This window comes from Helicoverpa zea, chromosome 30, assembly GCF_022581195.2.
Source record: "Helicoverpa zea isolate HzStark_Cry1AcR chromosome 30, ilHelZeax1.1, whole genome shotgun sequence".
NCBI classification, from domain to species: Eukaryota; Metazoa; Arthropoda; class Insecta; order Lepidoptera; family Noctuidae; genus Helicoverpa; species Helicoverpa zea.
This window is the reverse complement of record NC_061481.1, coordinates 4,154,221-4,175,369: the sequence shown is the minus strand read 5'-3', so window position 1 is coordinate 4,175,369 and position 21,149 is coordinate 4,154,221. Positions and strand designations below refer to the sequence as shown.

The following is a 21,149-nucleotide window of genomic DNA, read 5'->3' as shown; positions in this document are numbered from 1 at the left end:
AAAACGGTAAACAACCAGCAAAAATATTTTTATCGTAACTGCAACGCCATTGCAAAGTTACGTCGTCAGTTCAATCGCGACGTGTCAGGAACGCATTCTCTGAATGGCCGAACTATAGTAATTTTGTTCTCCGTGAATAAAATGAACAAATATACTCTTACAGGTCACATACACACTCTTACAAAGAACCGTAAACGCAATTACGACCCAAACATAATATTACAAAATGTCGACAACTTGATGCCTGAAGAAAAAGATAACTTCATTCCGAATAAAAACGAACGTCGTGACACTAACACGAAAAAAGTTAAAACTATAACCGCCTTTATACAGGAAGCTATAAACATTCTAAACAATTATGAAAACGATGATTTCGAAGACTTTTTCTTAATTTTAAGCGACGAAATAAGGAAATACCACTACAGAGGTTGCAAGTTTTACGAAATTATTGAAAATATTGAAACTAGGAGGCAGTTAGGAGCTATATTAGAACTGGTTAGAGCTAAGCCTGTAGCTGAAACTGAAGCCAATATGAGTTTACTTGCGAAGATGTTAAAAGAAGAAAACTATTCTAAAAAAGTTAAGGAATTTGTTGATTACATCAATTCTCTATACATGCAGGACGGTCAAGAGAAATTTAATAAAGTACTGACAGCTTTAAAAAATTATGGCGAGGCGAAATCTAAACGAAATCCTGATACTTTAGTCAATATTGTCAAATATGCAGTTCGATCTATTATATTCGATCATTATACAGACCTCAACCCAAATGCTAGGCGAGAATTAAAAGGTAAAATAGAAGCACTTTGGAAAAATCCTGCAAAATTAAAAACTACGGCTAATACGAAGTTTATTGATTACACGATTGCTACAAAAGGCAAGTTTGTTAATACTAAAACTAAAGTCAATGAAAAAGAAGATACATCAAGAGAACGCCAAGTGAGTACCGTGAGAGGGAGAGAAGAATCTAAATCAGTAGAACAACAGACAGACGCAGACAGTAGTGATAAAGAATCTCATGAAAACCAACATAAATCTGGAGCAATTTCAGAGATTTTAGACGATAACTTGACAACAGACGAAAAATCTAAAGAAGTTAAGGAAAAAGACGAAAAAACAGACGCGAATTCGGAAGAACAAATTGATGATTCTAAAAAAGATTCGAAAGAAGCTACAAACGATAAAGAAACAAGTGCACAATCTTCACTGAATTCAAAAAACATTGACACAGGCGAATCTATTGACTCTAGTTCCAACTCCATAGAATTCTCTCAGGAGAGACAAAGAGAGTACAACACAGAGCGATACGTGACTCTATTCCCAGAAGAAATCACATACAGATCAGAGAGATTGGCTAAGGAAGCAAAGATAAAGCAACGAGCTGACAGTAAATCAGTAAAGAAATCTACATTCCAATCAGTGCAAAGGATGTGGGTGGAAGAATCAACGGGTGGGATCCCTAAGTACATACTGAATAGATACACATCGCCAACGCCTAAGCAAAAATCTACAGAGGAATCAAATGAATCTTCAGATGCCTCAAAAGTCTGGTCGAAATTGAAAAAGCACACAAAATCTGATAAAAAGAAGCACACACAAAAACACAAGCATACATCAAAAAAAGCGAAGCACACGATGAGAAAACACAGACAGTCTAAGAAACGTAAGCACACAGATAAAAAACAGAAGCACACTAAAACACAAAAGCATAACAAGCATGTTCACAAAAAACATGAATCTAAAAAACAGAAGTCGAAATCGAAGAAGAAGCATTTGAAGCTAAAACAAGAGAAGAACGAGAAACATAAGTCTTATAAACGTGATAAGGTACCTACAATGAAACAAGGATACAATAAGGAACCATACTATCGTCATAGGCCTGAAGTGGTTCGCTATACACAGCTGGATGCTTACAACGATTTTAAACGCGGTTTCGATGATGTTAAAACTCCTGTCCATATGATGTAAGATTTTTTTATTGTACAGTCAACTTCAGGTCAGTGGTAACAGTTTTATAGGAAAATCGTACTTATTACTATTGAGTTAAGGTGCATGACAGTTACCACTGATGTGCAGTCTACCGTACTATCTAATATTTAGAAGTAGCTGTTTTTTTTTGGTTCGTCATCGGTGGGAATAGGCTAGTTTCCTAAAAAATAATCATTAGTCCGTCTTGTAGATTGTCCAAAATTAAGCGATACGTATTTTTTATTTTTTAAATTGGATCAGAACTTGTTAAGATATAGCGTGTTAAAGTTGAGTGTGACGTCACAAGTTGCTACAGTTTTCAGGACACTGTGACGTAAAAGGCCCCCACTCCTAATTTTTGAAGTGTATTATCTTTGTCATTTTATGTTTAATTAAAAAAAGAAAAAATACGTATCCAATATTTTTTGATTATCTAAAAAGCGGACTAAATATTATTTCATTATTTCGACCCTGGACACTACCCTATTGCTACCTGTTTCAGGATAAAATATAGCCTATGATATTGAGGGATAATGTAGCTTTTCAGATCGGTTCAGTGATTTCGGAGCTTTTGAAAAAAAAAACGTTTTTATTATAAACTAGCCGATTTCCTATGGTTTTACCCACGTCTTGTAGGTACTGCCCGTAGTGGGATAAAATATAGCCTGTATTACTCGGGAAGAGTGTAGCTTCCAAACGGTGAAAGAATTTTCCAAATTGCTTCAGTAGTTTCGCAGCCTTTAGGGTGCAAACATTTTATGCTACATCTAATTGAACATTTTATTTCCAGTCACAAGGTAGAAACATATCCACGTGGTATCTTAGGAACTGAAGAGTTTGGTCTTCCTATACCAACGACTGCACCAACACTGAGTACTGCTAAATATGTACCTCCCAGGATCCTTAAATTGAAAGGTCTCGTCAGACCCACGCCATCGATACTTAAGTCTGCACAAAATATGTCCCAGAGTAGGTATTCCAACCAGTTTGAATTATGGGACCAAAATAACGTTGGAGACATGAGAAAGAGTGCAGCCCCACCCATGATGTCTGGTGAAGGAGTTTCTATAGAAGAGTTTAAAAAAGAAAGAGATAGAGAAATGAGTCAGAGGAAGAGTCTTTTCAATGACAGTCTTTCAGGACTTATAGATCCACAACTGATAAATAAATTGAATAATTTAGAAAGAGAGTTGGATGTTGTTAAAGCGAAAATGAATGGCAGTAATGAAACCAATGATAATTTAAAAGGTATAAATGAAGAGGCTAATGTGAAGCTTGTGAACGAAGACTTTTTAAGAAGTAACAAAAAAGATGGAAACAAGAATTTCGTTAAAATCTACAACGACATCGTTGGTAAATTGCAAGAAAAACCAACGACTATAACTACAGTTAAACCTACTGTTAAAACAACAGTCAAAACTACAACTACAACCAAGAAAATTGTGACTAACGCTACAAAAACAACTACTACTACTGTCAAACTCACTACAAATACAACCACCGAAAAAATTGACACAAAAAATAAGAAATCAGACCCTTTAGCAGTACCATTGATGGCACTAAAAGGTGACAAATCTGGGAAAAACAAAGGAACTACTAAAGACTCGAAAAATAACAAAACCAAACAAATTACTAAAGATAATAAGAAGACTACTAAAATGACTAAAGGTAAAGATAAAGCTACTGTTACCAGCAAAGGGGTGACTACAAAGAATGTCAATACGACTTTTAGTATATCTACAGTAACTGTGAAAGCTAAAACAGCTAATTTAGGTCAACCTCAAGTAGCCAAGAATGTATGGTGAGGCTACCAACGTTCTTAAAACGTCGTAAATAAATGGTTTATTAAAATTAAACCGAATAATTGTTTGTTTTATTTATCATCATCCTCCGAGCCTTTTTCCCAACTATGTTGGGGTCGGCTTCCAGGCAAACCGGATGTAGCTGAGTACCAGTGTGTTACAAGAAGCGACTGTCCTATCTGACCCCCTCAACCCAGTTACCCGGGCAACCCAATACCCCTTGGTTGGACTGGTGTCAGACTTACTGGCTTCTGACTACCCGCAACGACTGCCAAGGATCTTCAATGACAGCCGGGACCTACAGTTTAACGTGCCATCCGAAATTAAAAATCCTAATAATTATCTGCCTAGCCTTTTCCAGAGTATCTGAACCGCCAAAAAGTATTGCACGAATTCACAAAAATATTTATGAGAAACGTCGTAGATAACGTGACACAATTAAGAAATTATAATTAGGATTGTATGTTTCAATTTAAATGACATAATTATGATTATTATAATAGAATAAGAAAAGCAGAACACTTAAGTTCAAGTACTTCTACTAATAACTTGTAACGAATTATCTTCAAGCACCGATCATATAAGAATTTCATAGGAAAACACAATGAACATTACTAGCTTCCGTGTGCGGCTTCGCCCGCGTAGAGTTCGGTTATATCGCGTTTCCAAGAGAACTCTTCAAATGTTTGGGATAAAAACTATCCTATGTTCTTTCTCAAGGTCAACTCTATCTCTGTGCCTATTAAAATGTTCAGTGGTTTAGACGTGAAAGCGTAACAGACAGACAGAGTTACTTTCGCATTTATACCTTTGACTAGCTTTTGCCTGTGGTTTCACCCACGCCCTGAGGGAACTACTTAGTGCACCCGGGTAAAAAATAGCCCTATCGTATGCTTCCATACATGAGCTATCTAACATTGAAAGAATTGTTCATAACAGCCCAGTCGTTCTTAGTTTAGCAAACAAACAAATAAACTCTATCTACAGCTTATAATATTATGTATGATATAGATTTCAGTATGAATGTAGATGGATGGAGAGGAAGAGGAAAACCTAAGAAAGGATGGATGGATTGCCTGAAAGATGACATGAATAGGAAGGGAGTGAGTGTCAGTATGACGAGTGCCAGCAACTAAATATTTTTGTTAGATTCCGTATGACTTGGATGCCTACAACCCTGATTGGTGGGAGGTCTCAAAAGATCGAGAGGTGTGGAGGTTAAATGGGGAGGCCTTTGCCCTGCAATGCGGCTAAGAAAAAAAAAAGAAAAGATTCCGTAAAACAGTTTTCAGGAAATTATGAGGAAAACGTAATTATAATACTTACAATATGTAAAGTCCCTTTTTTGGAGTGTTTACTTCGCAATAATAGAATTTGAAGTACCTACGTATGTTAATTTATTGAAAGTTAAGTACTAAACTGACATAACTAACATTGACATGTATGTTTGTTTATATAACCCTATACTTTTTTTCAATGGGAAATCATCAACCCCACCCGCTATGGGTTAGCAGCGGTGAGGGAGTGTCAGACTCTTACTGACTAAAAACCACCGTGTTCCGTCGTAGGCCTTTTATGTACCAGAGCTGCGGTTACTCTTTCGAACAATCCCGCAGCCCCGGCAGACCTTGGCCCTACTGGGCCCCGCTGCGGTTACTGACATCTCTTTGAGGAGCGCGTGGAACAACGCGCGCCGCCGACACGGGTGTCTTTTCACCATAACTACCACCAAAAAATTTTTATCTGACTTTGAAAAACATGTACCTACAGAATAAAAGTAAGCAAACCCACGGCACAATACATACTTTCAACAACACTTTCCTGCACACGTCACAGCCCTTAAGATATTAACGTTATCATTCAACATATTATAAATACTCTTTGTGTCTCCCCCCTCTCACATTGTTCAGTAGACCAAGGAGAATTCACCATGAAGTTCCTGATCTTATTCAGTGTGGTCGTTGGGTTGGTGGCCCAGGCTCTTGGGCTCGGTAAGTACTTTTTTTTTAACGACGTCAAAAATCATCGAATGACCCCTCCCGCTGTGGGTTAGCAGCGGTGAGGGAGTGTCAGACTCTTACTGACTAAAAACCGTCGCGTTCCATCATAGGCCTTTTATGCACCAGGGCCGCGGTAACTCTTTCGAACAACCCGCAGCCCGGTAAGTGCCTACTTAAAGTTTATTTTTAACCAACTTCCCAAAAAGGGGGAAGGTTCTCAATTCGTCGGACTCTTTTTATATTTGCTTTTTTGTATTTTTATTTGTTCGAAGGGAATTCCTTCTCATACCTATACGTATTAAATATGTCTGAAGTCGGGTGATGATGTAGCTTAGACGATTCAGTAGTTTAAGATTTAGGGTCAGCCTAGCCTTTCCCACCTATGTTGGGGTCGGATTCCTGTGTTACCAGATTCATCTGAGAACCAGAGTTTTATAGAGCGACATGTCTATTTAACCTCCTCAACGGAGCAGTAACCTCGGCAACCTCCTTGGTAAGACTGATAGCAGACTTTCCGGATTCTCGCCAACCCGCGACGTCTGCCAAACCAGCTGGGAGACACTAGTCTACGGACCGCGCCAAGTATTGTTTAACCTTAAGATTGGTAGATTAATTAGCCACGAGCCACGGCTCCTAATACTTATATTATTACAAATGTATGTCTCTGCCAGACCTCGGGACTATAGAGTCCCGGATTTTTGGGAGGCGAACGTGGGGCCGAAGCCAACACGCCGAAGCCTGAGACAACTTTAATGAAATGGCGACACAAAACCGACGATTATCCCTGTATACACTATAGATATGTACCCAAGGACAATCCCCGGTTCTGTGCTAAACTATTGCTAACTATGGATGAAAACTACTTGGGCTATTGTAATGGGATGCTAATGGACTAGGAATGGGGAAACTACGGGAACTATGGCACCTGCCGATGACAATGTATTAAATACATGTAAAAATGGCAGGTGGAGTCTCGCCACCTCACTTACTGGGCCCACGGGAATCAGTCGCTAAATCGCAACAAGAGGGCAACAGGTACATGAGCGGCTGAAGGGTGAGGATACCTCGGCGGACTTTAAACGCAGATTACGCGCTTCCTATGGGTCCAGCATCACCGGCCCACTCGCCACTTACCACGAGGCACCTACCTTCCGAGCGGGCTGCTAACCCTGCTCTAGCGACTCCACTCTCCATATCATTACTAATTATTGTAATTTGACTGTAGGTTACCACGAGGATGTGGGCATACCTGAAGCAGCCAGGATCAGGCAGGCGGAGATGCGTCAGATGAGCTCTCGGATCATCGGAGGAATGCCGGCCGCGTATGGTGATAATCCTTACTTGGTGAGTTTCTTTATTTCAGTCTTGCAAGAGCTTGAACCTCGTCTTTGGGCTAGGTGATGCTAGTGCTTTGAAAGTCACCAGTCTAACCAAGGGGTAATGGGCTGTCCGGGTAACTGGGTCGAGGAGGTCAGACAGGCAGTCGCTCCTTGTAAGACACTGGCACTCAGCTGAATCCGGTTAGACTGGAAGCCGACCCCACCATATGTAGTTGGCAAAAGGCTCGGGAGATGATGATGCTTTGAAAAAATATGACAAATGCACAGCTAGCATAGTATTAGCGCACGGCGGTGGCAGTTTCGCGGACATGTTAATAATGTTCGCGCGCAATGTGTTACTGTTTGCTAGAGCGAGTACAACACGAGATACATGCGGTGTGACAAACAGTGCCGCACCATAGGGGAATCGCTTTTATAGAAACTGCGCATGCTTGTTTAACTTTATATCTTTTCTCAGCAAAATTTGCCTAGCCTTTCCCCAACCCGATTTATTGATCTTCTTCTTCTTCCTCCTGCCCTGTTCCCAATTTTATTATATATTTGTGGTTGGCGCAATATGTCTTACACTTCCATTCATCCCTGTCACTCACTCCCTTCTAACTCTATCTTCTTCAATTACAGGCTGGTCTCATCATCACGCTGGTTTCCAATCAGATGTCAATCTGCAGTGGCACGCTGGTCAGTCAGAAGAAAGTGCTCACAGCCGCGCAGTGCTGGTCAGACGGCTACCAGCAAGGAAGGAAGATTGAGGTCAGGATACTTAAAACCTTAAAGAAGTTGCTAGAATTTTTATAGGGGAAAATACTTTATTTAGTGAGAGGAGAGGCTCCAAGCTGCTGCAGGAAAGGAAGATTGAGGTGGGAGATGGCATTAGGGGTTTCTAAGACGAAATTGGACTTCCATCTCTACCATCAAGAGTAAAAAAGCTAACTTAAGAACGAATCCCAATGTGCATTTAGTTTATTTTTAATGGAATAACCGTCAGTTGCACAAAGCTCCATTAAAGTTAAAGCTTCATTAAATCTATTGCTGTCACATTTTATCCTGTTGACAAAGAAAGAGTCAGCAATAGATTTAAAGAAGCTATAACTTTAATGAAGCTTTGTGTAACTGACGGATAGTCAGTTACAGGATTAACTAGTCATCTCAAGACTCAAGCAAAACTGCGACATAAAGCTACCTATCATAAGAATAATTTAAACGAGAATTGAAAGTAGAAAAATCTGGACCACTTTTATATCCGACATGTTAAATATGTTTAGGCAAGTTTCTCTTTCATAAAGTTCGTCAATCTGTCACCAGGTGGTGCTAGGAGAAACCCAGTTGTTCTATAGCTACCGGCGGGAAGTGACCGGGATATCCGTGCATCCGGGTTACACCAGCAAACCTCTCTCCAATGACCTGGCTATGCTCACGCTTAGATACACCGTCAACAATTATAGTAAGTCCTCATCTCCCGAGCCTTTTCCCAACTATGTTGGTGTCGGCTTCCAGTCTAACTGGATGCAGCTGAGTACCAGTGTGCCACAAGGAGCGACTGCCTATCTGACTTCTTGAACCAGTAACTATAATAAGAAACTTTCACGAAGCAGCCCGCAGTCTGGAAATTGGTGTTTGATACACCCGTGCATCGGAGGGCACGTTGATGTCGGTCCTGCGCCTGATCTCACTCCGGTGGTGTCGGATTGCCGTTCCGTCGCGCTATGAGAGTGAAGGAATAGTGAGTGCACCTGTGTCCAAGCAAATGTGAGAGCACTATAATATGTCCTGCGTAGCTGACTGATCTCCTTAGAGAGAACAGACGCTGCGGCTGACCAATCGATTTGGATGCCATTGTGGTAAAAGCGATATGGACATTTATGTAGTACATGCTGTTAGCCGTCTATAATATACTAGCCGTTTCACCCGCGTCCCGTGGGAACTCCTGTAAAAATTATAGCCTATGGCAATCAGGAACATTGTAGCTATGTATCAGTGAAAGAATTTTGGAAATCCGACCACCGGTTCCGAAGATTACCCCCTACATACAAACTTACTACCTCTTTATAACATACTAGCCGTTTTCCTGCGGTTTCACCCGCGTCCCGTGGGAGCTACTGCCCGCACCGGGATAAAATATAGCCTATGTCACTCAGGAACATTGTAGCTATGTATCAGTAAAAGAATTTTCGAAATCCGACCACCGGTTCCGAAGATTACCCCCTACATACAAACTTATTACCTCTTTATAATATATTACTATAGATATGTAATCCATTTCTTTATGTATTTTTCAGACTACATGTACCCAGTCACCCTGCCATTTGAGTCGGATGTGAACAACACGTTTGCCGGCATTGGTGCCAAAGTCTCCGGATTCGGGAAGACCAGTGATTGTAAGTATTCTTCTTGTTAGCCACTAGCTACGTGAGCCACGTGTGGAGACCACATGAACAGTATCGAAATCCTGCGCACATTTTTCACCATAAGCCACTTTGTCAAGAAAGAGACTACCGTTTGGAATAGAATTTCTTATACCACTAAACCAATTAGTTATTTAGCTCTACCTAAACCAACACCTAAGCCAACAATTAAGTTTTTAACCAATGAAACCACTCACCATTTAAATATCTTATATTAGCCCTCTATAACGCCAACCTACTATAACCCCTTTAACTCCACAGGGTCCCAAGTAGGTCCTAAAACCGACCAGCAGTCTGTCATAGTACCTGTAATAGACAACTGGTATGAATGTTACTACGGGCTTCCGCAGCGCCCGGCGTACAACAGTGACAAGATCTTGTGTACTAGTGGGGCGAATGGGTTTGGTACCTGTGGAGGCGACCTAGGCGGGCCCCTGGTGGCCCCTGAATACTTCAATGGGACCGATGTGTTGGTGAGTTTTTGATGATTTTTAAATACGCTTTTTTATGATCCGCTAGCTGTTCAATCGCGTCTTGAGGGAACTTCTTTCCGCAGGTAAAAAGCAGCATATATATAGTATTCTGTTATTCTATATGCTACGTGTGAGCTTGACTGCCAAGATTAATCAAAATCAGTCGCAATGTTAACGCCTGCAGAACTAACTACCATACATACAGTTATAATAATCGACACGAATCTTGAGCGCTGACCTTCACCTGCGTAAAAGTAATTTATTGGGTCCCTTTTGTGGTATGAAGTATGGCGCGGGGGCGTTGTAAAGCGGTGATTGGCCCGCAGCGCATCGCGTCATAGCCGTCACTCGGGATTGGTTGTTTGCTAATAAATCACTTCTGCGCAGGTGAAGGTCGGCGCTCAAGATTCGTGCCGATGATTCTACACTTATGTAAAATAATAGATCGATTAGATTGTGTTTTTTGAGTCAAGACTAAATAAGCGTTAAAGATCTTCCACTGAGTTGACTAGATCCGAAATATTCTAGTTTTCATTTATTATGGCTGTGTATCTGTTGCGCTTTCACGCCAAAATGCAAAACCTAAAATGCTGCAGCCGACCAGCCTTGTTCTAATTATATTTCTTTATTGCTTTGTTCTAATTAAATGTTCCCTCAGAGCGCAATAGACATATTCAATTATTCCTAGATATGCACTAGGTATATATTTAATTTATCTACCATATTCCACATTTCAGATCGGAGTCACTTCAATCCAGTCGAACATGGGATGTCAGAACGGTTTCTCGACGGGTTACATGCGAGTGACAGCTTACCTGAGCTGGATCAAACGTAACCTGTAATATTTTATACTGGCAACACTTATACAGACCATAGAGTCATAGAGTAATTGATTGAACGACAAAACAAAATGGAAACGATTTTTTGAAAATTATGAGGTATAGTTACCGGCACGGATATTGAGCTCTCGGCGGAAGAGTGGGGATCGCTTTGAGCACTGTACACATAAGGCAATAAACCAATAAATCGCTTCTACGCAGGTGAAGTTCAGGGCTCAATATCCGTGCCGATAACTATATTTGTTACAATCAAGTTGACAGTGTAGGTTAAAATGCAAGAAAAAATATTAGTTTCACATAATATAATATATAATATCTGTGGTCTGCTCTTTTTTTAAAAGAAATATGGCGATAAAATAGGACTTTATGGTAGATATAGCTTGTTGATGCTATGTTTAATTTTTAATAAATAAATAATCATTGCAAATTACTTTGTCATTTTTATTTCTTCCAGATTTAAATCGGGTCCCCTACGGACAGACACGGTTAATCTTGTCTTTAACACGCTTATATTAGCTTCATTTGTAATTATGTATGTGTAAGAAAATAATCCAAGGCCAAGGCCCAAGTTCCAAGGCCGTTAAGTAGATCCCCTAAGGTTATTGATCATTTTCTATCACAGCCTACCTGCGTATCAGATCCTTCTTATTCTTAACTAGCTTCCGCCCACGGCTTCGCCCGCGTAGAGTTCGGTTATATCGCGTTTCCAAGAGAATTCTCCAAAAAGTCCGGGATAAAAACTATCCTATGTTCTTTCTCAAGATCAACTCTATCTTTGGACCAAATTTTATTAAAGTCAGTTCAGTGGTTTAGACAGTGGTTAGTGTAACAGACAGACAGACAGAGTTACTTCCGCATTTATAATATTAATAGGGATGGCCTTCCTGAGCGGCTCCCTCAGCATGAAATGCACGAAGTCCTGCAGTTCCGTTCACATTGTATGTATGCCGATTTTCATTCAGTTTTAAGTATACTATTTGTCAAATTGCGGACAAGTTTTTAGGTATATTTTTAAACTCTGTTCATTTTATTTGTAAAAAAAAAGTTTTACGTCATTTCAAATCTTTAATCCCCTTATAACTACTCAATTTATCCTCGTACAGCTTAAAGTAAATCTCCCAGAAAGCCATTCTGTCGTGGAACACACGGCTCTTGACAGCTAACTCGTTGTCTATGTTCAAGTATGGCCGCCGTGACAGCTGTGCTGGACGCCATCTTACTGGGGTGACATCGGTGGTCGATGGCGTTGGATCACTGGAAATATGAAAATAGTTAGTTATGAAATTAAAGAAAAAGAGAAATATACGTGATTTGAGAAATACGTGGCTAAGTAAAGCCGCAGGAATCAATCGATTATAAGGTTAATCATCATCATTATTTCTGAAGATTCAATGATGAGTCTCGGTAGTCATTTGAAAATCCTTGGCAGTATTATGGATAGTCGGAAGCTATAAAGTCTGACCACTAGTCTAACCAAGGAGTATCGCGTTGCCCAGGTCACAGTGTTGGGGTCAGATAGGCAGTCGCTCCATGTGGCACACTGGTACACAGATGCATGCAGTTAGACTGGAAGCCGAACCTAAAATTGTTGGGATAGATAGACAGGCTGCTGTGCTCGAGGTCTCGGGTTCAATTCCCGGGTCGAGCCGAAATCGCTTTGTGGGTTTTCTAAAACTTTCACAAAGCAGCCCGTAGTCTGGAAGTTGGTGATTGATTCACCCGTGCATCGGAGAGCACGTAAATGTCTCTTGATCTCTGAATGATCTTGATCTCTTTCCGGTGGTGTCGGATTGCCGTCCCATCGGGTTATGAGAGTGAAGGAATAGTGAGTGCAGCTGTGTCTGCGCAAATGCTCGTGCACTATGTCCTGCGCAGCTGGCTGATCTCCACCGATAACAGCCGCCGTGGCCGAAATCGGCCGTGGACACCATTATTATTTAAGTATACAACTCACCCATATTTAGCGAAATTTGTCCACATAGTAGTCATAGCATCTATAATCCTCTGATCTTTCTCACTCGGCTGCATACCCTCAAACATTTCATTATCAAATATATATGTAGTATCATCAGAATGGGAGGCTCCTTTAGCTGTGAAGTTCCTGTTAATACTCACTCTATTCCGACCCCCTTCGTAAGAAAACATGTATTTATACACACTTCTAGCTCCAGCATTAATATATCTTTCAACTGATTTCTCCGCTGGATAACTAAAAGCGAAATCTGAGCTGTAATCTAGGATTACGCTTTGTAATTCTTCAGATAGAGTTTCGTCTCCAATATAAAATTGTTGAACGATATCCGAGTTAATATCTTCAGGAAAAACAAATAATAGTTCATCTTTAAAATCATAGTTCCTATAAAAATCTGGTCTTGCGTTGTCAGGGTATACAAATTTAACTTCCTTGTTCGTATGTCCTACCATTATGTCTATATTTTTAACTTTAGGTTTTAAGTTAATAGGAAAATCTTTCAAAGTTATATCGTTTCCAATTTTTTCTACACAAGGTCTTGGTACAGGATTTTTGTTACGAAAATACAGGTGTTCATTGGACGCTCTGATCACTTCCAAAGGATCTTTAGTTGATAGAAACTTTATAACTTCAGTTACATTGTCAAAATGATGACCAAGTTCTTTAGCAACATTATAAATAAATTTATCATTCTCATCAGTAACCACCCAAGGCGAAATAGCAACGCCGCTTTGCAAAATCACTCGGTTAAAAAACCCTTCAAAATTCAACAAATGAATATCTAAAGACATGCTCCCAGCTGATTGTCCAAACGCAGTTATCCTATTAACATCACCACCGAACGCTGCAATATTGTCTTTAATCCAATTCACGGCTAAAACCTGGTCTTTTAGACCCTGGTTATTATAACCTGGTTCGCTCAGACATAAGAAACCATACGGCCCAACTCTGTAGTTAAAAGTCACTAGGATGACGTCATGACGTATTAAGAACTTCGGAGAGTATTCTTCTCTCGTTTTTTGTACCCTGACGAAGGCTCCGCCAGGGAAGAATACCATTACTGGTAATGTATGGCTCGAGTCAGCAGTGATTGGTACATAGATGTTCAGTTGCAAGCATTGGATTGAGCCTGTGACGATGTTATTAATAGTTTGGGGGCAGAAAATGTCGTCGCTGTAGGCGGAGTAGGGTTCTTTAAAGCCCGGGTGGGGAGTGGATTCCTGGAAGGTAAAATATTTTTATGATTGAAGTTATTTATTGTTCAAAAATACGGAGACTTTACTGTTACTGCCTTTTTATCGTCCCACTGCTGGGCTGCGGCCTCCTCTCACATGTAGAAGGATTGAGCGCTAATCATCACGCTTGATCAATGCGGGTGGGTGATTTCAGACTTTACTTTCGAAGACTTTAGCAATTATTTATTTTTATTCAATCTAAAGATACATAAAGTAATATTACAAAGCTGAAGAGTTAGTTTGTTTACTTATTCTCAGGAACAAACGAACCAGTAGCGTTTAAAAAAAAACAAGGTGGAAGACTACTTTTTTTCAGGACTTTTTATTGTCAAGGGATGCGGGCAGAAAACATTTAAGTAGTTTATAATATTAATTTAAACTGACACATATATATATTTTTCAAAGATAACTGACACGTATATCTTTGAAAAAAGTCGGATAAAAATATTTTACTAAAAAGTTCTCTTACCGAAAACGGGTTGTCTTCATCCACCAAAGCGTAAGGTATTCCTAGAAACATGTCGTAATCACCATCTTCACTGCGCAGACCTCGTATGAGGCCTACTGGGGCTTCCACTAGCGGATCAACGCGAGGCCCCGCGAGTACACACTCGATCAGCAGTAGTAAGAGTATGAGGCCCTTCATCTCACCAATAATAGCTATAAATACAAGAGAAAACTATTTAAAATCAAAGTCAAAAAACATTTACTGTAACTTGGCTGCAAAACAACACTTTTCGAACGTCAGAAAAAAAACAAAAGACAGCCCCCAAAACGCCCTTCACCACTTCCTATGTGTTTTTGCTGGGAAGAAGTGGTGGAACAAACTACCCAGCAACACATGTCTGTCTGTAGGTTAAAAAAACTTACAAATGAAGATTAGTTAATTGCCATTTTACAGTTTAATTACAACATTGTATCCTAATGACGAGATTTCATCGAAATTGTTCACGCATATTGTGTAGGTACAATTTGTATTTAGTCCACAGCTAGCTTGTGTTCGCACGGCGGTTGCAGTGTCGCGGACATGTTAGTAATGTTCGCGCGCAATGTGTTACTGTTTGCTAGAGCGTGTACACCACGAGATACATGCGGTGTGACAAACAGTGCTACAGCAGGGATATCTCGCATTTCATGAATGGCGAAGCAACACACATTATCGAAAATAAACTATTCTAAACATATACTATATAAAATATAAATAGGTATGTTTATTATATATATTAGTATATTATATATATTTTAAAGGAACTAAAATATTTTAAAGAAAAAGTCACACTATCGTTTCGAATGGCACGTTAAACTGTAGGTCCCGGCTGTCACTGAACATCCTTGGCAGTCGTTACGGGTACTCAGAAGCCAGTAAGTCTGACACCAGTCTAACCAAGGGGTATCGGGTTGCCCGGGTAACTGGGTTGAGGAGGTCAGATAGGCAGTCGCTCCTTGTAAAGCACTGGTACTCAGCTGAATCCGGTTAGACTGGAAGCCGACAACAACGTAGTTGGGAAAAAGGGCTCGGAGGATGACGATACGTTACATTATCTACAAAATAGTTATTCTTAAACACTTTACTTGCCCGAATTCTGCGAATTCTTGAGTCTATCTATCTAGACTTAAATTCAGCACATTTATAAGATGGCTATCATTATCTTATCTATGAAAACACTCGATTTTTTTGATGTATGAACTTGAATGATGTGATCCACTTTTATGTTTGCAATTTTTTGTATGCCGAAGGGCATTTAGGCTTGACAATATAAAAAGATAAAGAAAACACGTTTTGCAAAAAAAACCGGCCAAATGCGAGTCGGACTCCCACACGCAGGGTTCCGTACCATCTATACTAATATTATTAAGCTGAAGAGTTTGTTTGTTTGTTTGTTTGATCGCGCTAATCACAGGAACTACTGGTCCGATTTGAAAATTTCTGTTAGTGTTAGATAGCCCATTTATCGAGGAAGACTATAGGCTACTTTTTATTCCGGTACGGGAAATAGTTCCCGCGGGATGCGGGTGAAACCGCTGGCAGAAGCTAGTTATTTATAAAACCGCATGTACCTGTTGCCGTTGTCGATATCGAGCAAAAATTAGTCAAACAATTTGTTTGTTGTATGGGAGCCCCCCAAATTATTGATTTAATTCTAGTTTTCAGTATTTGTTGTTATAGGGGCAACAGAAATACATCATCTGTGAAAATTACAATTCTCTAACTGTAGCAAATAAAATTTCTGATTTCTGATTTCACGGTTCATGAGATACAGCTTGGTGACAGACGGACGGACGGACAGAGGAGCGAAAAAAATAGGGTCCCGTTTTACCCTTTGGGTACGGAACCCTAAAAATTAAGCAGATGTCAATAATATAACTTACGTAAGCCAATCTTAAACCTTCTCATAACAAATATCTTGACTGCCTCGTTGGTCTAGTGGTCGCAAGCGTGACTGCTGTGCTTGAGGTCTCTCGTTCGTTTCCCAGGTCGGGCCGAAATCGCTTTGTGAGTTTTAGCAATTTTCACAAAGCAGCCCGTAGTCTGGAAGTTGGTGATTGATTCACCCGAGCATCGGAGAGCACGTTAATGTCGGTCCTGCGCCTGATCTCTCCGGTCGTGTCGGTTCACCGTCCCATCGCGCTATGAGAGTGAAGGAATAGTGAGTGCACCTGTGTCGGCGCAAATACACGTGCACTATAATATGCCCTGCGCAGCTGACTGATCACCTATTATGAGTATAGCCGCCGTGGCCGAAATCGGTCTTGGACGCCATTGTCCATTATTATGCTGAAAGCCGTATTAAATCGGTTATGCCAAACGTGATATCATCGCGTTATACAGGTCAAACCTTCTCTTGAAATCGGGTAATAAAGAGACTATATACTTAAGTAAATATGTACTCTAGCTTGCTTATCACTACCTAGATCAAAGATCATAAACGAAGGAAAAACAGAAGCGGTAGTACAAGCCAATGTAGGGGTCAATGACCGTCAATGTGTAGGTCACTGCAGTTAATATAATATAACTAGCTTTTGCCCGCAACTTCGTTCGCGTGGAATAGTGACTACCAGCAGATTTTTGATTTGACCAATAGATGGCGCTATATGTCCGGAATAATTTTATTTTTATTTTTTTTTTGTAATAAAAACTATCCTATGTCCTTTCTCAAGTTTCAAACTATGTATGTACCAAATTTCACACAAATCGGTTCAGTAGTTTAGGCGTGAAGAAAAGACAGACAGACAGACAGACAGAGTTACTTTCGCATTTATAATATTAGTTTGGATTAAGGAAATTAAGTGCCATAAATATTGTGTAAATTGTAGTTTTTTTTGTGTTTCTTTATATTTTTGTTAATCTATTTTGTAACGTGAATACTGTATTTTTCTCCTACTTTGTTTTGAATGTTGTGCACGTCTGTAATTGTCGTAAACACTTGCTATATGTCTCTGTTTCGTGTCTCTTAGGGTGCGTCCACATCTGGCGAATGCGCCGCGAATGCGCAGCACGCGAGCCGATCGCGAGCTGTCCGCGAGCTGCGCGCGTGCATTTTTGTTCGTGCGCCGCTTCTGCTTGGCCCGCGCGCAGCTCGCGCGCGACCTAAGCGCCGCACGCGAGCGGCGCGCAGGCGGCGCGCGACGTCTGCCATCTTCGATAGTACTGAGCCAATATACGGAACTGTAAGGGCGAGAACTGATTGCGCGCAGATCGCGCGCCGCTCGCGCGCTCTATGCGAGCCTTGCGTGAGTTGCGCTAAAGAGGCGCACCGAACTATTGCAGTGACTGCACGCGCGCAGCTCGCGGACAGCTCGCGATCGGCTCGCGTGCTGCGCATTCGCGGCGCATTCGCGGCGCATTCGCCAGATGTGGACGCACCCTTATAAATGTTTGTGTTTATGATGTTGATGTGCCTTAATACTAAATAAATAAAAAAAAATAAAACTACCTAGTATAAAACACAGTCGCTTTATCTGTCCCTATATACCTATGTACCTAAGTATGCTAAGCCAGTAAGTCTGACACCAGTCTAATCAAGGGGTATCGGGTTGCCCGGGTAACTGGGTTGAGGAGGTCAGATAGGCAGTCGCTCCTTGTAAAGCACTGGTACTCAGCTGAATCCGGTTGGACTGGAAGCCGACCCCAACATAGTTGGGAAAAAGGCTCGGAGGATGATGACCTAGGTATGTTTAAATCTATAAAACTACGCAACGGATTTTAATGCGTTTTTTTTTTAAGATAGAGTGATTAAAAAGGAAGGTTTATATGTATAATAACATGCTGAGGCTGTCAGATAGGCAGTCGCTCCATGTGGCACAATGGTACTCAGCTGCACTCGGTTAGCCAGGAAGCTGACCCCAACATAGTTGGGAGAAAGCTCGAGATTTATATTTGTTAAAATATATGTAGCACGCTGATTGTGCAGATTCCACAGAAACTGCAGGGGATATGCTATCACATCAAAATCATGATAAACAGTGATCATTTCTGATAACTGTGACAACCTGTGTCATGTTTATGCAGTTACATACATAGATTGACAAGATTCAAGGGCCCGATTCTCCTAAGTAAATAATGTCAAAATTGAATATAAATTGAATCGCAAAAGCAGTTTTAACCATATCTGCTACTATTATAACTCAATCGTATTGCAACGACATTCGATTGGTTTGAGATTGGTCTGCCATTTTAGTGATTTTGGTCTATACGGTAGTTTGCTCTTCAATCGTAAATAATTTGCAGACAAAATGATTCATTATTAAATGACAGAATTCAACGGAAAGTAACGGTCAAATTCGTTTTTTCAAGGCTAAAGTGACAGCAAAACGAATCGATAAAATCGTGAAAAACGAATTTAACCGTTACTTTTACTTTGTGACATTACTTTGGCTTTTACTTCTGATGAAGAAACTGGCTGTAAGTAAGAAATAAAACAAAGTATGTTATATTCATTCATCTTATTTATTTTCTATCACAACTTATAATTACCTTACGAAATCAATTATTGAATCATTATATTATATCAGTCACATTTTATCATCTTGTTCCGATTTTTACATAACTATTCATTAATTATAGGTTCAGGGGTAATTAAGCAAAAACCGGCCAAGTGCGAGTCGGAATCGCGCACGAAGGGTTCCTTACCATTATTTATAAAACCGCATCTACCTGTTGCCGTTATCGATATCGAGCAAAAATGAGCAAAAAAATCACGTTTGTTGTAGGGGAGCCCCCCAAAATATTTATTTTATTCTAGCTTTCAGTATTTGTTGTTATAGCGGCAACAGAAATTTATCATCTGTGAAAATTTCAACTCTCTAACTGTCACGGTTCATGAGATACAGCCTGGTGACAGACGGACGGACGGACAGAGGAGCGAAAACAATAGAGTCCCGTTTTACTTTTTGGGTACGAAACCCTAAAAACTAAGTAGTAGCCCATAAAATTTGACGGTGACAAGTCATGAAAATAATCTTACAAAAAATTGTAATGTGATTTTCTTAATTTTGTTCATTTATGGAATTCTCAACTATCTTGGCATCTTTGTCTAAAAATAAGAATAATATTAAACGGTAGGTAAGTTCTAAAGAATCACTAAGTATATAGGCCTTAGAATATCTAACGTGGTTTTATAGTCCTTAGGGCCGCTCTAGAGTCTCTAGCAAGTCCCTAATAATAATGCAAAGTGCAGCTCTGGAGACTCTGTCTTAGAATCTCTAGAGAGCTTTTATATTCCTTAGAGTCACCTTAGAGTCTCTAGTAAGGCCCTATTGTCTTTACGGCCTTACTAGAGTCACCTAAGAGTCTCCAGTAAGGCCCTATAGTCTTTACGGCCTTACTAGAGTCACCTTTGAGTCTCTAGTAAGGCCCCTATAGTCTTTACGGCCTTACTAGAGTCACCTTAGAGTCTCTAGTAAGGCCCTACAGTCTTTACGGCCTTACTAGAAAGAAAGAAAGAAAGAAAGAAAGAAAATCCATTTATTTCGAACACACGAATGACGCAAGAAACAAATAAATAAATATGGCACAAAACAAACAAACAATGAACATAAAAAGAAAAAAATGCTGCAATTGCGTCACTCGTGCGTGAAAGGGACAGCGCTCAGCATAAATGCTGTGTCTCGCGCACGCAGGCACGAGACAACAGCGCTGGTTTTCAGCGCTGACCCACCACGCGTCCTAGTCGGAACTACAAGACTTAAACGCTGTTTCGGCATAAATACACTAAATAAATAAATACATATATATATATATATATATAAGTAATGTAAATTTAAACAGTTACAAGAACGATGTAAACTAATCAGAAGAACACAAACTAAAAACAAAATATAACACAATAAGAGAATATCAGACATAGGACATAGACAAAAAAAGAGCGAAAAAATTAAAATAGTCGACCAATGAGCGTCTCGAACCAAAGACAGCGCGGTAAGTGTCATGTGTCAAAGATCAGGTTAACCCGGCCAATTACATGTGAGATATGTTATTATGCAATATTATGTGTATCAAGTGATGTAATAGTGTAATATGTGTTATTGTGTTGTATAATTGTGAGTGGATATGAATATACTATTAGTGTGGTGTGGGACGACCAAATTATAGGAATCCGGTAGCATAGATGATGACCATGCGAAGCAGTGTGTGTAATGCGTTTCAAGGACAATCCGAGGTAACTAAAAATTGAAATAATTCGAAATAGTGAGAAGCAATGTCAAAAAAAAAAATGATAAAAATAAAAAAAATGATAAATAAAGTAATATAGAATTGAAATTAAATTAAAGAAATTATTACAGGTCCAGAAATGACAATGCTTCGTATGTATATGAAGTGAAGCAGACAGGAGGCAGCAAAACCGCACCACTACATTGCCGGGGATCCCAGCAAGGGCTGTGGGCCATAGCTCTGAGGTATGCAACTACAAGACTACTAGAGACTACTAGAGTATGCAACTACAAGACTACTAGAGTCACCTTAGAGTCTCTAGGGAGGCCCTTGTCTTTACGGCCTTACTAGAGTCACCTTAGAGTCTCTAGTAAGGCCCTTTAGTCTTTACGACCTTACTAAAGTCACCTTAGAGTCTCTAGTAAAGCCCTATAGTCTTTACGGCCTTACTAGAGTCACCTTAGAG

At 40.1% G+C, this 21,149-nt stretch overlaps 3 protein-coding genes across 3 annotated transcripts; 2 read left to right on the top strand and 1 right to left on the bottom strand.

The window, feature by feature from the left end:
* The first annotated feature begins 126 nt into the window (after window positions 1-126).
* On the top strand, window positions 127-3,832 carry LOC124644538. The gene is made up of 2 exons (XM_047183976.1): window positions 127-1,964; window positions 2,759-3,832. Exons 1-2 carry the CDS (start codon window positions 142-144, stop codon window positions 3,771-3,773), a joined length of 2,838 nt encoding a protein of 945 aa, XP_047039932.1. The 5' UTR covers window positions 127-141; the 3' UTR covers window positions 3,774-3,832.
* Window positions 3,833-5,654: 1,822 nt separating this feature from the next.
* LOC124644415 (brachyurin-like) lies at window positions 5,655-10,876 on the top strand. The gene is made up of 7 exons (XM_047183743.1): window positions 5,655-5,761; window positions 6,996-7,114; window positions 7,732-7,860; window positions 8,413-8,551; window positions 9,387-9,485; window positions 9,774-9,985; window positions 10,723-10,876. Exons 1-7 carry the CDS (start codon window positions 5,701-5,703, stop codon window positions 10,825-10,827), a joined length of 864 nt encoding a protein of 287 aa, XP_047039699.1. The 5' UTR covers window positions 5,655-5,700; the 3' UTR covers window positions 10,828-10,876.
* A 998-nt stretch (window positions 10,877-11,874) lies between these two features.
* On the bottom strand, window positions 11,875-15,729 carry LOC124644412 (bile salt-activated lipase-like). Its single transcript, XM_047183738.1, has 4 exons — window positions 15,608-15,729; window positions 14,501-14,691; window positions 12,779-14,016; window positions 11,875-12,078 (listed from the first exon to the last, which is right to left on the bottom strand). Exons 2-4 carry the CDS (start codon window positions 14,675-14,677, stop codon window positions 11,877-11,879), a joined length of 1,617 nt encoding a protein of 538 aa, XP_047039694.1. The 5' UTR covers window positions 14,678-14,691; window positions 15,608-15,729; the 3' UTR covers window positions 11,875-11,876.
* Window positions 15,730-21,149: the final 5,420 nt, after the last annotated feature.

Excerpts from the sequence above, each read along its gene's own strand:
- LOC124644412 (XM_047183738.1), bottom strand. The coding sequence starts at position 14,677 with ATGAAGGGCCTCATACTCTTACTACTGCTGATCGAGTGTGTACTCGCG. Across the intron at positions 14,017-14,500 it reads ATGAAGACAACCCGTTTTCG|GAATCCACTCCCCACCCGGG; the intron begins GTAAGAGAACTT and ends TTTACCTTCCAG. Across the intron at positions 12,079-12,778 it reads ACAAATTTCGCTAAATATGG|TGATCCAACGCCATCGACCA; the intron begins GTGAGTTGTATA and ends TCATATTTCCAG.
- LOC124644415 (XM_047183743.1), top strand. The coding sequence starts at position 5,701 with ATGAAGTTCCTGATCTTATTCAGTGTGGTCGTTGGGTTGGTGGCCCAG. Across the intron at positions 7,115-7,731 it reads ATGGTGATAATCCTTACTTG|GCTGGTCTCATCATCACGCT; the intron begins GTGAGTTTCTTT and ends CTTCAATTACAG. Across the intron at positions 9,486-9,773 it reads ATTCGGGAAGACCAGTGATT|GGTCCCAAGTAGGTCCTAAA; the intron begins GTAAGTATTCTT and ends TTAACTCCACAG.
- LOC124644538 (XM_047183976.1), top strand. The coding sequence starts at position 142 with ATGAACAAATATACTCTTACAGGTCACATACACACTCTTACAAAGAAC. Across the intron at positions 1,965-2,758 it reads AAAACTCCTGTCCATATGAT|TCACAAGGTAGAAACATATC; the intron begins GTAAGATTTTTT and ends TTTTATTTCCAG.